The following is a 20807-nucleotide window of genomic DNA, read 5'->3' on the forward strand; positions in this document are numbered from 1 at the left end:
ATAAAACAACAAATATTTAAAATAAAAACAAAAAACCAAAAAAAATAATCTTGGTTGCGAAGCGAACCTTGAAAAATGATTCTATTTTTATTTTATAACAAAAAGTGATATGCCTGAATAGTTTCTTAGCTGTTTTGGAAAACGGCTAAAATACAATTAAAATTAAAAAAAAAATTTTTTTAGAGAATAAATCTCAATTATGCTAAATTTTAATTTTGTTTGAATTTCAATTTCTGTTTGTGTTTGTGTTTTTCGACTCTAAATTATTTATAGTTCTATGCAATAATAAAATAATAAAATATATTTGTGAATACAATTATTCGAATTGTTTTAGCTGCACATAAGGCCAATTAAAGCGCATAGGAACATAATATCCTGGTTAAAGCAGTTAGCAGCGCTGTTGGAGTTAGTCTTAAGGAAACTCAACACTTCCCACAAAAGTCTTCAATAAACCAGACAACAAACAGCTGGTATGAAAATGAAATGATGTTAACCCAACTGGAATAACCAACCGAATTACAAAACGAAAAATTCATAAACGCACAAAACGAAAAAGCAATAAAAAAAGCTAATATAAAAATATATATTAAAATAAAAAGGAGCTAAAAGCAGGTCATTCTGTAACACACCTCATTAATTAAGTGATATAATATATAGAGCACATTCAAATCTAGCTAGCAACTTATGTTACCATCATAGACATGACATCATACGCCGCCACAAACGATACATCGCATACCACAAGTCCGGCAACAGCAAATAGTGAAGCAGTAGGAGATGAGCACAACACTACCACAGCCTGTTCAGTTGAGGTAATGCCTACAAAGAACAATTCACCAATAGATCATTTGACAACGAAATTGGCGGCTACACCATTACAAGATTTACACTTTGACAACCAGTATTGTTTTGATAGTGATTCCCTATCGGATGGAAGGGAAAAAGCAGACACTACCCCAGAAAACATAAAAAAGATTGATGATGTCATTAATGAAGATCGACGGCAAAAACGAACAGCATTTCTAACGCAACAACATCAATACGATGTCAACGGCTCAGCCGTAGCTGCAGGTGCGGATATCTCAGCAAAGCTTAAACTTGGTTACGGCTCTGTTGGCTTGGCGGCTGCGGTCGATGATTCAAATGCAAAAATTCGCCTTGCAAAAACGCTGTGCAGCACAAAAGGTAATGAATTTTTTTATTTCATTTCTTTTCATTTTATTTTTAAAACCATAATTAACTTATTCACTTATTCAATTTGTCTTTTTTTATATTTTTTATTTTTGTATTTTATATTATTTATTTTATGGTATTGTTAACCATAATCGTTATGCATGTCACAAACTTGCTCAGCTATTACCAAATTTAGTGCTTACTCGACATACGTCAATGTTTTGAAATTTCAAATTGCGTTACACTTACACACTTATTTCTTTCCCCCCTAATAGACGTCTGTTTAATGAATGGGCTTTATTAATTTTCTTCTTCTCTTTTCTTCAAATCAATTTTCCCTAATTTTGACCGATTAACCCGGTTTGGTTTCGCTTATTTCGGAAATTATTTAAATATTTTAATTTTCTAATAATTTTGTAGTTGCAAGAGCAAAAAAACTGATAAAATGTTTAAACGAAATTTTGCAGCTCAAAGTAGTTGCCCGCTCTCCCTCCTTGTACAATACACAATATCGGTATGAATCATCCATTAAAATAACTCGTTTCTGACTCTTGTTTAAGTATTAAGTATGTATATTATGTTTATTGCTGGAATGATGATTAATAATTTATAAGTCCCATTCATATTTAAATTAGTTTTCAAATCTTACACCCAAGAATTGAAATTTGAGTTGATTTGAGATCATTGTGATCTGTAATCCTAAAGTAAAAGTAAAATACCTGAAAGTGCCAGTTTTTTCATCAACGGTTTAGCTAAGTTAGTTCGAATGATATCATCCATTGTGATTAATTTGTCAATAAAGTTTGCAAAAACTGTAAAAGATTGTGTTATTTTAGATAATACTTGAAATTGTATTGGTTTAAGTTTTGTTATTAATCATTGCAGTATATATATAGTATACATATCAAATGTAATAATACCACTATAGAAACACATCCAAACAGCACACTAATAGTTGACAAAATGCTCTTTATTATATATTAATTAATAATATATTAAATAATAATTATTAATATATTCTACACTTAAAACAGACAAAAATAAAGTAAAATGATATGTAGTCTACCATTAAATAACCATCCTTAAGCATTTTACTAATATCAACGAAAAAAAAATATTAGAAAAAAAAATAAACTGTAAAATAAATATAAAAAAATGAATACCTTATCATTTTTCATGAACTTTATTTTTACTATTGAAAAGAAGGGATCATGCACAGCGACCTAAAAAATCTATTATGCTCCTTAGTCAGATTAGAGTGTTTCTCAAAGTCTGATTTCTTTAATGAAAGACAGTATAGAGCCTATCTTTCCTAGTCTTGGATCCTTATGATACCTTAAATAACCTTCTACGTATTTCTTCCGCTTGTGCATCAGTGCCGGGCAATCCCCAAGCACATGGTATGCAGTTTCTCTCTCTTCTTTACAGTATCTGCAGTCTGAGTTGGATTGAATTCCTAACTTTGATAAGTGATTATTCAATCTGTAGTGATTGGTCAATAATCTCGCAATAATTCTTAGGTTATTTTTTAATTGTGCTATGCAATCTTTGAAGAGTTTTAGGTTGTAAGTCTCTAAAAGCATTTTAGATTATGATAATCTTGGCAGCCTTTCGCAATAGAGTTCTATTTCTTTTTACTCTGCGCCGTTCACAAGAATGGATAGAGTTTCTTTGCATTTTCTGAATTTTAATTTGCTTATATATGTACGGCTCTCTTTCTTTAATTACTATTGAATCGGTATAAAAGCAATACATAATACTACCGTTTTGAGGTAGTCAGTCATAATTATGCATTCCTAAAAAACAAAAAAGACAGCTTTTCCCTCTGAAAAATTTCTTCGCGTTCCATCAGTAAGAGTTCTCTGTAACAGCTTCTCTTAATTGTATCGCTTGAGTATATCTCTTGATTGTGATGTGACATCTACACCATTACAAATAAATCTAAACTCTAAAATAACTATTTTGAACTACGTTGAAATATTTGCAAACATTAATTGGAAGTGATCACACAGGTACCTTTTTAATCCTTTGTGATTAACACAGATCCCATTTTTCTGGACACGGGTTTCTAAAATTTAAGAATGTATTTACTTGAGATTTTTATCAAATAAACACTTTTATTTGGCGATTTTGATTTTCCAGATTATAGATTTTATCCGCTAATATGTAATTTGTTAAATAATTGATTAACAGTGATATTAAAGTAAAGATCGTTTATCTTGGAAATACTGTTATTCTTAGATGTTAAGAATTTCGCGCTTTATGTGGATGCAATCTATATTTTGAAGTATCGGACTTTAAAATTATCAATTTTTACATAAAAAACAACTACTACAAGTAATTAAGTACAACTTGCATATGCTAAAGAAATAACATAAAGAAATATAAAAATTTTATATCTCTATATTTTGATATCTCACAAACCAAGGTATATTAGCAGATAGTAGAAAAGGTTGCTTAGAGTTTTATAATTCTAATTCTGGAGAAATAAAAATATTAACCAATAGAAATAGAAATATTAACCAATAGTTTAATCAAAAAATTTAAAATATTGAAATGATTAACTCTCAAACCTTAAAACGAATAGTTTATTAATTTTAAATATATAATATTTCAATATATAAATTTAAATATTTCAAAATTACTTTTAACACATCTTTGACATATTTCATATACAATGTAGATGATATATAAGATTATTTTATTAAATGTCACTTTAGAGAAATGATCCTAACCCAATAGAATTCAGCCGGTTCTGTAGACGCGCCCCTCTAGATCTTTAAGACTGCATTCAAAGGACTTGTATAGCAATTCAGTTCAACCGGCTAAATGTTCGTTTTTTGTAACCTTGGTTAAATTGCAAATATTGTTAATTTATATTTAATGCTTCGCAAAAGTTTAAGATTCCAATCTTTTTCCATAGACTAATTCAAAGGGAAATAACACAAAGTACGGGAATGTTTTGACTAAACATATTTACATATTTTAAAATAAAGTATACAGAATTAAAGTAAATTCACTTTAATTTGGTTCTTTTTATCAATTATTTCTCATATCGAAATATATGTGAAGTACAAAGCAATTACTTCATTTCTTAAAAAGATATTCCCTTTTTTTAACACATCTTTGAATTTTTGAAAGTTTTGATTTAATTTTAATATAATTTTTCATTGTTTATAATATTACTTAAATTTGTTCTTTAGCCATTGGTGTAGCTTAAAAGTCAAATAAGGATACTTACAGATAAATAGGAAAAAGATATGAAAAAAGCAATATATTTGCTGAAATATTGTGGAAATTAGTTTTTTTTGTTATTGTTTTTATTAATAAAAAATAATAACTCCCAAGTTTAAAGGTGATTGTTTTTCATAAAGTATAGAAATATTAACACAATATTGTAAATAAGTTGCATCTCAGCAAAACATGCGGCAAGCACACTGCTCAATGGTATAAAGAAATAGATTATCAAAAGGCATCAAAATGGATCGCTAAGAAAGTTCTACCGAAAGTGAAACGTATGTTGCATAGACTTGTTAAGCTTAATCGCTCAGCAAACTGTAATGAACTGACTACAAACTAAATCGGACAACAAATACATCGGTATTCCCTAGATATGTTCGCAGGTTGCTTTACCAGGTAGGCATAACAGAATAAGTCTCATAACAAAAATCTCTACTGATAAAACTACATAGTAAAAGTTGGCAATAGTTCCACCACAGATATAAATAAAGGGATCTATATGCTTGAAAAAATGTTATGTTCTCGGATAAAAACATTTTTCAGTTTTTTCTTATTACTCTTAAAATTATTCGGCGCCTTTCATCTGAACAATATAATGTGAACTGCATAGATACACAAGTATAATATGTCGGTGGAAAAGGTACAGTTTGGAAAGTCATATCTTTGGATGGTCAGAGAGATTTATATATTGTGATTAATAAATTAACTCTAATAAATACTTTGATATTCTAACAATTTGTTTGATACAAACCACGAGAAAACATTCTCGTGGTTTGTATTATTTCACTTTGAAAAAGGTGTTTGCGAAAATGTTTACTTGATCTTCAATTTTTGTGCATTACTGTACAATATGTTAATAGATTGGAATACTATTCGGAACTAAAAAAAATGAAAATAAAAAAATTTTGCTTAATCAGCAGACAGTATCTTGTCTAATAAAATACTATAACACCAAACTAAAAACTAGTTTTAAGGTTGATTTTTTTTCATATATGACGCGTCTCATGACGAGAAGAAAACTAAAAGGGTTCCAACACTAATAAAGAAACAACAGCAAAAACTTGATTAATTTATTAAAATTCGGTTGACAATCCAACGCTGTTTCGAGTATTGCAAAGTACTTAAAAATTCGAATTTTGATTTGATTAGTTTATAGTCCGTATATAATTTCTTGGGCTGCAAGTGCCAGGCTTAAAACTCGTGGCTGTCAAATTAGAAACAATGACTAAATTATTAATATTTCTTATTTTTATTATTTATTTTTATTACATTTTTTTTTATTATTCCAAGAAAAAATGAATTGCAGTATTGCATGAGTAGTCCTCTTTTCTGTATATGAATGTATGCGATCTCATAGATTTACTATAGCTATTATATTCAATACCATAAATACCACTTCTTAGATATATGTGTGATGTATTCTGTTTTATATTCAAAGCCGTAAAGAAACTCTTAAATGCATACGTGACAGGATGTATACGTAAATGAAGTACGCTTCATATATAAAATCAGAAAATTTGGTTATACATAACTTAATTCCAAAAATATATTTTCTCTTCTTTCAATATTTGTTATTGCATATTTTTAATAAAATATTTAAAAAAATGTTTATTATACAGCTAATAAAACGAATTTGCTTCCGAGTCATTAAGATAAGAAAAAGCTGCACTGAGATACTTTTATAATTAACGTTTCAAGATACAATTGATTTCCTTTCTTGGATTAAGTATTCTTTATTTTTTATTAAAAATAGTCTGCAAACAATTTTTTCTTCGGTACTTTAAACAATTTGATTAAAGTACGCGTAAAAAGTGATTCATACCAAAAAAAAAATATATTTTTTAAATACATTTATTTATTTGCTCAAAATACCTCTACAATTGAAATTGTTTATTTTTTATGGTTTTTATATTGAAGTAATCGTAAATAATTATAAATAAAACCAAAAATATAAGTACTGAACGTAAAAAACACTTTTAAAATGAAAGCTTATTTTGTGTTAATTATTTCTTTAGTATGTGGGCTAGACGTAGTGTTCCTAAATTTCTTTTTTCTTTGTTCTCAAACGCCTTAGTTGAAATTCAAAAATTTGCATTACAAAAGCGAAATTGTTATTTGCACTTTAATTTCAATACTATAATTGCTTATTATCTTATCTATTATTCGCAATAAACTATTATTGTCTATTACAAGTTCCAATAATTTACTGAAAAGATTAGTCATTAAAAAAATGTTATTTTGAAAACGAGTTAGATTATGCGACATGTAGTCTTAGTAGTGCTTCATAAAAACACAGATAAATCGAATAATAAAAAATATTATAATATTAATTACATAATTGAAATTTACATAAATATATTTAATAATTGATTTAATTATTTAACTAAGGTTAAGCTGTAAAAACTATAATGTAGCAGATCTTTTAATTTCGAAATAATTATAAGAAAGATTGTAAAAACGACATATACGAGATGTATTGAAAGAAGTAACGAGCAGTTCAATTTTTTCAAAAATGATTTATTTATGACGGCAGTGACTATTTTACTTAATAGAAACTATTGTATTTAATAGAGAGGTTTTGAACACCAGTGAACTACTGCTGCCCATACCGAAACAACGGTGTAGTCAGCAAAAAATTCAATTTATTAAAATTATTAAAAAAATTTTATTGCTGGAATTCTCACAACTGCCCCAAACCTCTCCAAAAAGTGTTTATTGAATAATTAATATTAACTCCATTCACCCTTTAGTTTTTTGTCCATATGTCACCACGGTTTCTACTTCGAAAAACACGTTTGAAACGCCTTGTAACGTATAGTTTTGTTTCGTATAGTTATGTTTCTACGGACATCTGTCTATTTTTAGAAAACGTAGTTCTTTTTGAGTTTGCTGTATCTGAAGAATTGACTAGTTGTGATATTACAATTATGGCTTATTAGGTCACGAACTGTTGGATCGGTGATGTCTATATCCAAATCAAATAATCAAAAAATCACTTCGCATGAGAAATATGACATTTCGGTTTCTTCATTAATCTCTCTTATAGTAATTCTTCTATTAGCGAACACAATCTGTCAAATTTTTTTAACGGTTTGATTATTGATAAATTTGTTAGGACGATTAGACCGTGCGCTATATTTTATATTTTCTCAACTTTCTTGTAAGCCTTCATACCATTTATAAACTTAGAGTTGTGACATAGTATCTTCATTCAAAATTTTGAATGCCTTCTCAATCGTAATTTGATACTAATTAACGACTTAAATAATAACATGCAATTTGTAGTGTACATGTTTACTAATGGCAGTGCAACTAATACACAAAAAAGACTCGTCTAAGACGGAAGTGATTAGCTAATTGTACTAAAAAGGCGGAATAAAAAAATATATATATGTATATGTATATTTAAATAAATAAAAATTAGTTTTCAACCTAATAGTCATGTAATATAGAGTGTTCATGGGCAAAATTGTTGTTGTTTTCAATGCAAATTATAAAATTAAAAGTGAGAAAAAAATATTATGTCCGCTCAAATTTGGTCATGAGAGCCGACGCTAACTGTGCCCGGTCACTAAGGTATATCAGTGTTATTCAGTAATAAATGTCAAGATTTGTGTCTTTTTGAAGTAAATTATTATAATTTCTATAACACTCTACATAACATGTATTTTCGTCATAGCCCAAAAGAGACAATTTTGACGAACCCATAACCCTCTACATAACATGGCCCTAACAGTACTAAAAAAATAAAAGAGTGCAGGATAACTGCACCAAGAAACTTTTTAGTGGCAAATGTGACACAAATCTTGTTCACTTGGAATTTATAGTAAATCGACAACCTGCAACTAATGTGTATTCGGTGAGCTTCCATCAGTTGGTTATCGATTCTTCCCATCAAATTCTGAGTTTTCCCCTTATTGGCGTTCTGGGCATCTTTGTTACTGATAGGTCACTGTGGAACACATTAAATCTTTTGCAATCATTCTTTGTGGAAAGTACATAGTGTTTCTCAGCTTTTATCCTGTTTCAAAATTATTTTTCTTTCAATAAGTTTTTCTTAATCAGCATACAAAATACTTCTTCCAAAATTTTTATAAATTCACCTAAACTTGTACCTTTTAAACGGGCGTCACAACCAAATAAGGTTTTGTATCGAAGAAATAATTTGTATCTGAGCTTTTAAATAAATGTGCCTGAATATTAAAAAAATATTTTGATATTAAAATATTTTGTAGTGCTAAATTTGATGATCACCGACTTTTCAAATAAGCCGTGTTTTGTTAAAAGCCTGGTCAAGTTTACTCTTAAATTTCACAGATTAAAAAACTATTGGACTATATTTGTTTCAAAACGAATCTAATGTAGCAATAAATTAATATGAGTTTTTAATTACGGTAGTTAATAATTAATAATTGTTTTATTGTTAATAATTAATAATTCAATAATTTTGCTTTTTTATTTGAGCTATTAGATTTTATATATTATATATATGCGGTATGCAATATTTTGCGCACAATATAAATCTTCTGATAAATACATCTAAAATAACAAAACAAAATGTAGAATTCTTTAGATTTTTATAAAAAGTAAAAATTATTAATTATCTGCGAAAAAATACTTTTGATAAGAATTATTAAATTCTTATTTATTTATTTTAAATGTTTATCAAATTAACGAAAAATATTTCTGTGTTTTGAAAAATTTTATTTGTCTCCGATGTAGTATTTATTCTGCTCTACATAAGATCCATTTTTACTCCACAATTTACTACATAATTTAGATGTAATGTTATTGAAAGGATAGTGTTTCGATGTCCACTTAGCCCAGTGGCTAATTAAGTAATTTCTTGTATTTGTTTGTAGTAAATAAATAATATGTATTATATAGAATAAAGTTATGGAACTTGTAAACTTTTGGTACAGCATCTTAAGTTCTGTTGTTAACAGGGCTATATGACTACATTTTTTTCCAATTTCCGATTTTTGTCTTGTTTTCTCTTAGAGAACATAGAGTATTTTTGGTTATATTCGTAGAACTTCTTTAAAGTAAAATCTAAGTAATATTATATATTGATATATTTTTAGCATTCAACTAAATATGTTTTATTATACTTCAATAAATATAATTAATAATATTAATTATATAGTCTACATAACTTTTATTTCAAGGTTTCTCAATTTTCGATTTTTATCTTTACATGGAATATATTAATTTAATATATTCAATGTGAAGATAAAAGTCGAAAATTGAGAAGTAGGCTTTAAAAAAAATTTTTTTTTTCATATCAGTAGTCAATCAAAATTAAAATATGATATAATCAAAATAAAATTAACAAAAATTAGTATCGTCAAAATTTTTTTTTATTATCATTAAGTAACATTTTACTTTCGGCATTTTATATACACGTAGCAATTATTATAAAATATATAATCGTTTATTTATTTTATAAAATAATTTCTCCGTTTTAACTCTATGAACGTGATTTTTAAAAAGCTTGGATATTTAAAAAAAATTTGCCATTTAGATAAGTGTGAGAGTAAGTTTCAGGAAGATCGCGGCAAACATCTGAAAGCAAATAAAGAAGAATTTATATGTAGTAAGTAATCAAATTATGTGTTTTGTTTTATATTAATTTTTTACAAAAATTTGTCAAATTTCACTTAAAAAATGTAAAACGCAAGACTTTTGGCATTATTTGAGTGGCTTTTGAACATCAGGTAATTATTTGCCTTTTGTTTCTTCTAATTAAATGTCTGCAATATAAGAATGTTCCTCGAATTAAATCTAAACTAAACATTGTACTCTTTTGTATTGCATGGTATAAATTAATATACCCAAAATATCGTCACAGATTAGTACAAAATCTCTTCTACTTTTTTTTATCAAAACTATAGGCCATTGAACTCAATTTAAAATGTCAAGTTCTTTTATTTTTATACAGTTCTTGTTAAGAACTTAAATAGATCCATTGAAATATTTTGCGAAATTTTTTTCAGATCGCTTTGCAGCTTGTAGTTTTCTGTTTAAAGTAGATTTTTATAAATATTCTTGAATATATATTATTTAGCAATATGTAAATAGGGACAATATGTGTTTTGGAGAAAAATATTTCTGTTCGTATATATAATTTAAATTTCAATAATATTTACATAATATTTATAAGATATTATAATTATATTTACATACAGTAAACCAGAAGCTGGTATAAAATAGTTTGATTATTTCTTTTCGTGCTCAAACCTCCAATTTTCTCAACCAAACTAGACATTATAAATACTTTAAAATTCATACATATATTCGGTGTACAAAATATTTAAAATTATTCAAAAAAACAACAAAAAGTCATCAATCAAAATTTATTTTACGGCTTTTAAAGTAGACCCCATCGTATTGAATACAATTATGTCTAGACCCAAACCTCTACATTTTTCGTAAACTGATTCAAGAATTTCTTACATTTTCTGCGTATTTGCTTGTACGGTGTCAATTGAATATGAAATGGCAACTGAAAAGTTACATCGGCTGACAATTCCGAGTACTTTGTACACTGAATGCACAGTTATGGTTTAGTGCAACGAATGACAAAATGTTCAGATCACACGTTATGTTGATCTACATTTTTCGTAAACTGATTCAAGAATTTCTTACATTTTCTGCGTATTTGCTTGTACGGTGTCAATTGAATATGAAATGGCAACTGAAAAGTTACATCGGCTGACAATTCCGAGTACTTTGTACACTGAATGCACAGTTATGGTTTAGTGCAACGAATGACAAAATGTTCAGATCACACGTTATGTTGAGATTTCATATAAAAATTTGATATGTTCAATAAGTTTTTTTTATTATTGAATCAAAATTATATATTACTGCAATTGTACTTTTTCTCATGTTAGGGCTTCAGATTATATATATACTTCTTTTTAAAAATTTTTCCATTGTAATTGCATTTTTCTATGCTGAAATCACTACTACATCAACATCACCATTTTTGATGGTTTTTAGTAAAAATATTTTAGATTTCAACACTATATTCTTTCACCCAATAGACGCATGTAACAAAAGCAATAACTAAGTACAGATAATTCAAATAATATACAATATTATCGGCAATGGTGCAGTTAAATCTACTAAACGCGATCGCATCTAAAATACTTTTCTAACACTTTTGAATAGCAGCTACAGATACTTTAATTAGGTCACTGCAATTGGAACTGACCTGACTGTTGCACTAAGTATTATGTTCTTATGATGTAGTTTGATAATCCGTTTTGGTCCATAGATTGACTCAATAAAATTTAGCTCCATATAACAAACCACATTTTATCATTTACAATGTCTATGACATATAAAACCGTATTGCTCGGTCTGCCAAAAAAAAATTTGAATATTTTTTTTCTCTCGTTTAAATTATTTATTTCTCATCAAACTGAATCTGAAAGAATATATATATTTAGCTATCTAACAGCATATGTACTTTTTGAACACATATTATTTTATATTATATTATTTATACATGCTCCGTCTAATATAAACGTTTAAAAATATGTAGATTTGCTGGATTTAATTCAAAAGTATTTTATTTGGTTTTATTTTGTAAATGTTTTTCCAATCATCATAAAAATTGCAAAGAATTGCGTTGATCGTCATGAACACAGTAAAGGAAATATCGTAGTATATTTTTGAATTTTTTGAAAAGGACATGAATAGATTCCCTCCAAGAGAGTGAAATTATTACCTCTTTAATACAATTTAATACAAAGTAGAATAGATACATTGCTGGACTAAATATCTTTAAAAGCTTGGTTTTTTGATAACAAATTAAAGTGGTTGAGTCAACGATTCAACAAATTTTTAAATAAAAACGAATTTTTTAGATAAAAACCGTCTTATTTACCAATATCATCTTGTTTTAGTTTAATGAATTCATTTTAACGCTTGTAGTTTATTTATCCTTTCGAACTTATTAAGTTATTCGATTACTTAAAACAACTGTATTTAAAACGTTTTAGGCCAAATTAACTATTCATGGTTGTAGAAAACTAGAAAGAGTTTGCGAGAAACAAAGAATAACATTTTTTTTTTCCAAAATGTTGATAAATTATAGATATTACAGGTTTATTAACTGAAAGTCTTTTCCGGATACTTTTTTCTGCATTTGGATTTATTTCGTTTTAAGAACTAAGTAATCATCTCCCGAATATATGGAAATTAGACAAGAAACCCCGTCTATAGAAATTAGAAGATTAAAGAGGCATTATTTTTTAGACCTTACGACGAATGAGTTATAGACTAATTACTAAACTATGAGGTTGTTGGTAGCTTTTGACTTCAGTAAAATAAGAAAATAATAAAAGATCTTTTGGGTTCAGCACCTATAATTTATATGTTAGCTGGGGATTGTATTACTGTATTTAACTCTGTCATATTCAGGCAAGTGGATTGTGTATGAGTTGTGTTGTTGGATATGTGTTGTTTGTGTTCAGAACTTCAAATGAACGAATCGTTTCTTCTAACAACGGTAGAATAAATGCTATACCTAGAATAATTTATGAATTTTGAATCAATAACAACATTGTTAGCTCACCATTTCCTGGAAGTTTTGATGACATTACAATGGGCAATAGATGTCTTTGAGTAGAAGAGTTGATATTTGTATTACAATGCGCGATCTTACATGAACTTTATCCTATCCTTATCCATGTCATTATCCTAAGCAACTCATAATTGTACTAAATATTCTAGTTCTAAATAGATTCATATCTTTCTTTGTGCATTCTATACATTACTTAAAAATGATGTCTCATAAAATATTTTGTGTATAATATTTAAAGTTGTTTTAAAGTTATTTAAAGTTGTTTTAAAATTTAAAGTTATTTAAAATGTATTGAAAATAGATTTTTGATTTTTAATAGGTTTAAAGCAATTATATCGATTTGTTCCTGCTTCCTTAGTTTTTTTGGTTGAATTTAAAAGAAGCACTACTTCTAGAGATTGACGATGTCTCCAATGTCTTTACTTACATCATTAATTTTTGGTATCTTGTTAATAAAACTTGGAATTCAATAGATAGTCGTATAAAGAGACGTTCAACTTCCACAAAAATTTTAATGCTTCTCGACGTAAATTCTATCTAAGACCTATTTACTCTTCATACCACTTAACTCGTAATTTTAATTATATTTTTAAAATTTTTAATGGCCAAAAATGGGTTTTTTCTGGCCAATTTATACATATTTGATTTTATTCATAATAAATAAAATTAATTTTCTTTCTTATTGAATTTCGCTCGAACTTTAGCCTTCACTTTTATTTATTAACCCAAAGCATAACAAGTGTAACAAAACTCAGAAATATTGGCCATCAACCAACAAGCAAAAGATATAAAAAAAGAAACCGTGAGTAGCAGAAAAATCGTGTAGCGTAAACGAATAAGTGAACTAATAACAAAAACAACAATTACATTTTTTTTTCATAATAATTGCAAAAGTTTGCCGCCATAATTCGTTTTCACCTAATAATAGTAATGAACAGTTAATTTAAACATAGTTACGATTTTTATGTTATACTTTATGCGTTTGTTTCATTATTTTCAGATACGCTTCACAAAGACAGGCGCGTTGAAAATACGAACGTTATGGCTTCATCATTGCCACTGCAAGAAGCTGATGACAATGGTAATGAACACAAACTGGACAATGCCATAAGCAAATGTGAAACACCTGAAGACGTTTCGAGTGCCTCTAATAATTCCACCATTACCACTACAACAAGCAAGCAGTCGTACGCTTTTACGATTGATAATTTTAGTGAAAAAGATTGTGATCCAGCTGCAGCAGCAGCAAAATACAAAAGTCTATTGGAACGCTTTCAGAGTAGGCATAGAAGAGGTGCTTCAATGTCGAAAATAGAAAACAATACTACAAATGAGAGTCCAACTTCAATAACTGCATCTACTTCAGCGTCCCCTTTAACACCGCGCAGTGTCAAGAATCGTGAAGATAACGAAAATGATGGACAAGTTCAGGATAGTATTGAAACACCACCAAAGGTAAAACTGCGTGCACGCGATCGTAGTACCTCTCGCGTACGAGATGCTTCAAAGCGTCACAGTTGGTCGCCCCGTTCAAGTACACAAGAACCGTTAAATAGTCAAACGCAATCAACAGTAAGTACAGCGTCGAAAACAGCAACGCCAGCATCAAAAAAGAATACCACAAACCGTAAATCTACGGTAACTGCAGCGCAACAAGTTCCGAAAGGGGCTTCGAACTTGGTTGCAAATCGTACACACTTCACGCCACGTTCGACTGCAATGCAAATGGCTCTGCAAAAAGTTGACTTTATGTGCCCACAACCACCATTAAGTGATTATAGGTGCTTAGATACGGATGCCGATGCAGATAATGTTAGTGAAACAGGCACGTATACGCTTGATGGTGATAACTACACTGAGGAACAAAAAGAAGTTATGAACATTGACTGTGGTGGGGATGATACAAATAAGAATCGCCCTAAAAACCTAAACCTTAGTAGACATAATCCCGAATCAACAGTTAGTTCGACTAAAATACCAGTTCATGTGAGTACTCGCACAAATAATGTGCTGGAAGTGAATTATTATCATGAATTAGCAGAACAGGCGCAGCGTTCAAATCCTTCTGCGACTTCAAACGATTTGTTACTAGGCAGTCACCAGTCTGCTGGTGATTATTTAGAGAAACTGAAATCTAGAGTTTTGCGTAATGTTGGTGGAAAAAAAGATGGTGGTGGTGATTTTCTAAGTAGCAGTAGCAGTTGTGAGGGAGGTATAAGTCTATCTAGTAGCCATAAAAATAAGAAGTTCCCTGTAAGTAATAGTCAGAAAACATCTACAGAAGAGGAAGACGTTGGCTGCTTTACCAGTGTGACTACAAGTGGTGTATTAGCTAAACAGCCGACACTAGAAGCAACACCAAAGACTGCAAGACTATGTCTATCTACTTCTCAAATTGATTCTTCTGAGTATATAAGTAACGAATCAAAATTGAAAAATCCCGCTGCTTCGTCATACGCAAAAGGTGGTTTTACTGATCATCAGAAGGCTGCGTATCGTCTTAATGTATTTACTAATCAAAAGGATTCACAGAAATTCGCAGCTACTCGTAAACTCATAGAATCGCCGCCAGAATCACCTATTGAATTGTCTGATACAGCCATTCTAAAAACAGCAAGTTCCAAAAATGATTGGATTAAAGAATGGGCGCGAAATGCGCGTGCGCGTAGCCTTGCTAATGATACTGGCTCTCACAGTAAGCAAGATACGCAGGAACTTATGACACGCAGTTATACGTGTGCTTCTGGCAGTGACGGCGTTAACGATGAGAAGCTGCTTGGCAAACATATGTCACATACAAAGCTTAACAAAACGCTAGCGGAACGTTTACGGGTAGCTACGGATTGTGATTATACCAGTGATCCCACTCTATCAACATATTCTAAAATAAATCAAGACGTTAACTACAAACCGCCTAAAAGTCCCACTAAAATACCATCCCCGATGCATACATTATCTCGTGCACGGAGTGTAACACGTCCACGTGGTTCGTTACAGAATATAGTGTGTGCTGATGATGAAGATATTTACTTACAAAATACAGCATTAGCTATAAATACCTTGCAACAATCCTTATCACGTAAGAATTCCTTAAAATCTATACCGCAATCTGGTTCACCACGCGCATATTCAGCACGGCCTTCTTCTAATTCAGTATACTCTCCGGAAGCGATTAGTCCGGAGCATAGTTATAACTCACCTACAACAGGTTATCAGCAACGTTCGCCTTTACACAGGCGTAATAATCAACAACAAATTAATGCACGTAACCAGTTGATGACGAGCAGCATTAATGAACAACAGTTAGCTTTACTAACCAGTGGTGAATATTTGGTAAAACAAATGCGTATGCGAAAGAACTCATTTGATGGTACTATTGGTAACTCGCCCAAGCAAGCACAAGAAAAATATATTCAAACTCCAAATACAGAAAGCGATCAAGATTCACCACTTCGTCGTTCAAGTTCGTTTTCAACAAAAATAGCTACTCAACGTACAGCACGTCCACAATACCAGAATATATATACACCGCCAGCACTACGTAACAATTATGTACCCACTAATACTAATGGTTCTACTAATTCTCGACCAACAGTATCATCATCTCATATGACCAAATCTGCAAGTTCTAATAATTTTGGACGCATGTACAGTGATTACGATGACAATTTACAATATTATATAAATGATGAAGATGATGCTGGCGATGAATATTACAGATATAGTGATGGAGAGGATGGACAGGGCATAGACGACAACTATTACGAACCAGATGAACTTGTACACTCTACTGCCGACACGCCTGTAGACACCCAAAATGTGCCACTAACTAATACACGTTATAATAAAGCATTGCTAATGCGAATTGAGCGTAGCAAACAGAGGGTTGCTGGTAAACCTACTTCAGCGCCGGCGCAAGGAAGAAATGCTTTAACCGGTGCAGGTGTTGCCGCTTGCCCAAATACACCCGAGTTACCTAGACGTAATGTTAAGAGTGCTGTTACACGTACCGGTGCTATGACATCACGGCAATCAGTGCCACGTGATACCAGCTTAAGCCGTTTAGCCACACAAGTACCAAATTCATTAGCATCAGCCAAAAAGCAGTTGCTGCAAACAGCTGCAGCGGTGCCGAATACTGCAAAACCTACAACAACAACAACACGAGTTCAACCAAAATATATGGATATCTCAAAATATAAACCAGCACAAAGCAATAATTTTCTGCGTAAAAATGATACGAGAAGTACTTTAAAAACTGATGCCATCAAACGTAGTCCAAGTGCCACCGGAATATCAATGAATCGTGCTGATCCAACGCGCATGAGCAACCGTAGCGTTAAATCGGTAGCATCTAATATGACAGCAAGTACCAATAACTCTGTGAGTTCTGCTAGAGCATCGTCTGCTGCGCGGAGAGATGTTTCAGGTATTCATATTGAGTAAATTTTTTTTCATAATTAAAATTTAATTTTAATTTTGTTTTTTAAAGTTACAAAACAAAAGGAAGCTGAATTAGCTATGTGGAAGCGACGTGCTACATACGATCCAATGAAAGCTGCTGCCGAAGATCGTCGCCGTAAAGAAGAAGCTAAGAAAATGGCCAGAAATAGTGGAGAACTCAATTATGAAAGGTACAGTGCAAGAAATAATAGATATGTTATGGCGAAGGCACAAAAGTAGTTGTTAAAAACAGCAGATCTTTGCTTAAATAAGGTTTACCAAAGAAATTAGTTCAAGAAAATACAAACTTACAATTAATCAGACGGAGTAAAAAAAAATTAAATTTATTTTCTACATATAAATTATTTTTGTGTTAATAAAATAATAATTGAAATAGAAATCCATTGAATCCATCCATTATTGCCGTCTGATAAACTGGAGAAGTTTCTTAATTAAAAATTATATATATAATTTGATTGAAATTGTATAAATTGCAGTGAACTAAAATCGGTTGTGGGCGTATATATTTTACTATCAATTTATTTTATACTGTACTTAAATTTCTTTTTGTAGTTCCTACTTTATTTATTACTTTACTAAGAAGTTGGAAAAAACTTTCAGTATGTGATATCGCATACGAAGCAAAAGGTACAGTGGGTGCGATTTTGCGATTTTTTTCTTTTAATTAGTTTATCACATAAGCACGTAAACTATTTGCATTATTTTTATGCATAACTTTAATTTAAACATTCACTTAAAGGAAAAATATAATTCAGAATTTCAAGCAAATACATGTACTCATATATATATATAATATATATATATATTCCATATTATTGAAAAAGTAATGTTAGGGATATTCTAACGTTAATTGTGCCTTATTATAGTATGTATGTGTAATACTATAAAGATGAACATTTTTTCTAATCATGGAACAAATATCTACTTACGCACTTACACTTTATTGATCAAAAATAAATATAACTGAACTATCCACTGACAGCATTGATATTGTTTCACATTTCTCCCAGATTTGTGGGCAGTAATAAGAATGCTAAAAAAAAGTATTGATAATAATTTTCAAATATTAATATTATTATTAGTATTATATTTTATTATTATTTTATTTTATTTTATTTTCTTATTATTATTAATATTAATATATTAATAACAATTTTAATAAAGTGTGTTTTCAGGCCAATTGGGTTCCCTGATGATGACTTTATACTAAAGTCGAAATATCTATAAAATAAAAATTATTGTAAAATTACATTGTGATTTGTTTTTCTTAATTTTTATTTTTTAACACAATAAAAAAATGTTGACCAATTAGCCTGAAACTAAAATTTATTAATAATAATTTTCTGTAACTAGATATCTTGAGTTAATAAGAGTACAGTTGTTATAGTACGGTATTCATATACTGCCAGAACGATTGATTAATATTTTTTTTGAAAAGTCGACATATTAGTAAATCAAGAATAAAAAAACGTACTGAACGATTGTATTAATAAAATGTAATTTCCATATATATTGCTATCGACCCAAATTATTTATACGTATTTATTTTTTTTTGTCACACTTTAGGTAACTATTAAATTTTTAAAAAATGTATGAAAAAAATTTTAATCTTAAACAAAATTACGTCGTAGATTCAAATATTTGTATAAACAAATCACGCGGCTTTAATTTTGTTTGAAATTAAAAAATAAGTTTTCCTTTTGTTATATTATATTATAGTTAAAAAATTAAAAAAGAAAAAACAAGTTACCTAAAGCCCAGCAAAAAATACAAATATATTTCCATACATTTTATACAGATATTTTATTTAAATTAAATTATTTTATGGTTTTTTTTTGCTGATTTTTAATATATGCTTGAAACTAATTATATAAGAAATTGACGAAATTGTAGAATTTCTCTAAAATATCAAATATTTTTAATTTTAATTTTTACTAGTATTATTAAACTGCAATTTTTAGAGAAATTATTGGTAAACAACAGTTAGCAAAACAAAAAAAAAATTAATAATTTTACATATTATTTTTTACGTATTTATTTTTGTTTTATTTTTTATATATTCTTTTTACTAATTTTAATTTTAATAATTATTATTTTCTTTTATAATAATTTAAATATTAATAATTGATATACACAAATCATCACAACAACTATAACAGACCATCACGATCCCTTTATCGCAGAGGATACTTATGACCTGAAGGAGTGCTTATAACCGACCTCTAAAAAGGTCAACAGCAGCTCCTGAAGCATATAATTTTAGAGAATTTAACTAGAAATGCTTACTTACTAAATGGTGATTGAGACGCTAAATGGAGAGAAGTTAGTGTTATTTAATTTACCAAACTAAACAAAATATATTTTTTGAAAATACAAAATAAACAATTACGATATTTCGATACGATATACGATATACGACTTCACTGGAATATATTTATGGGAATTTTGGTGCAACATGCTAAAAAGGTTTTTTTTGTTTTAATATTTTCATACTTTGTATGCGTTTAAACATTATAAATTTACGAAAAATGTTTGCATTGTCTTGTTAATGCTCTGCTGCATTTGCAATTGTTTAACTGTTTCAATGCTGTTTGTGTTTATTTTGTGAAGTTTAAAAATATTGGCGACAGCTTAAATAATTTAAATAACTTGTCTTGTAATTATCGTATACATATCGAATACATTTTTCCTTTCATTCAAAATAGTCTGCAATTTAACTACAAATGTTAATGCTTCATTATTAATATTTCACTAACACATTCATTGTAATGTAGTTCACGTACTAATCTCGAATCATAGTTCTAAATTATAAACTCACTTAAGAGATATAAATCAGTATCGGTAGCTTAAAGTTTTTCTTCATATACTCGTATATAAAAATATGAAATATTAATATTGTTTTTAATAATTTAGTTTTTTTTTAAGTTTATAAAAAAATATAGTTTTAGTTTTTTTAAGTTTATAAAAAAATTTTTTTAAAGTTTAACTACTAATGAGTTGTAACAACAAAAATTATATTATTAATTAATTAAATTTTGAGGTTAACCATACAGCCGTATCGAATATTGGCAACGACCTATCATCATCAATAGTCTTTAAAACTAATTTTTTTGTTTTATTAGTTCATATTAGTGCTGTTCACATTATTCGAAGTTCTTAAAAATTCGAAGTTCTTCGAATATTCGAATATTCGCATTTCAACGAAGTCTTCGAAGTTGGAAAAAACTTCGAAGTTTTTGTGAATTTTTGTTCTCGAAGTCTTCGAAGTTTAAATGTAGTGAAAAACTTCGAAGACTTCGAAGACTTCGTAAGCAAAAGGTGAAGTGAGAGCGCA

General features: G+C 29.1%; 1 protein-coding gene across 4 annotated transcripts; it reads left to right on the top strand.

Annotated features, from left to right (window-relative positions):
- The first annotated feature begins 296 nt into the window (after positions 1–296).
- LOC119666050 lies at positions 297–19933 on the top strand. Of its 4 annotated transcripts, none has more exons than XM_038075321.1 (4): positions 297–1185; positions 14010–17438; positions 17502–17643; positions 19633–19933. In XM_038075321.1, exons 1-4 carry the CDS (start codon positions 702–704, stop codon positions 19667–19669), a joined length of 4092 nt encoding a protein of 1363 aa, XP_037931249.1. In that variant the 5' UTR covers positions 297–701; the 3' UTR covers positions 19670–19933. The 4 variants fall into 4 exon arrangements, with proteins under 4 accessions (XP_037931249.1, XP_037931247.1, XP_037931248.1 ...); XM_038075319.1 differs by lacking the exon at positions 19633–19933 and adding an exon at positions 18026–18095; XM_038075322.1 differs by lacking the exons at positions 297–1185; positions 19633–19933 and adding exons at positions 9758–10009; positions 18026–18095.
- Positions 19934–20807: the final 874 nt, after the last annotated feature.

This window comes from Teleopsis dalmanni, chromosome 1 (genome assembly GCF_002237135.1).
Source record: "Teleopsis dalmanni isolate 2A chromosome 1, ASM223713v2, whole genome shotgun sequence".
Classification (NCBI taxonomy): Eukaryota; Metazoa; Arthropoda; class Insecta; order Diptera; family Diopsidae; genus Teleopsis; species Teleopsis dalmanni.

Bases quoted from the DNA above. Each gene is read 5' to 3' on its own strand.
- LOC119666050 (XM_038075319.1), top strand. From the start codon at position 702: ATGACATCATACGCCGCCACAAACGATACATCGCATACCACAAGTCCG. The intron at 17,439-17,501 runs GTATTCATATTG...TGTTTTTTAAAG, and splicing joins TGCGCGGAGAGATGTTTCAG to TTACAAAACAAAAGGAAGCT. The intron at 17,644-18,025 runs GTACAGTGCAAG...TTCTTTTTGTAG, and splicing joins GGAGAACTCAATTATGAAAG to TTCCTACTTTATTTATTACT.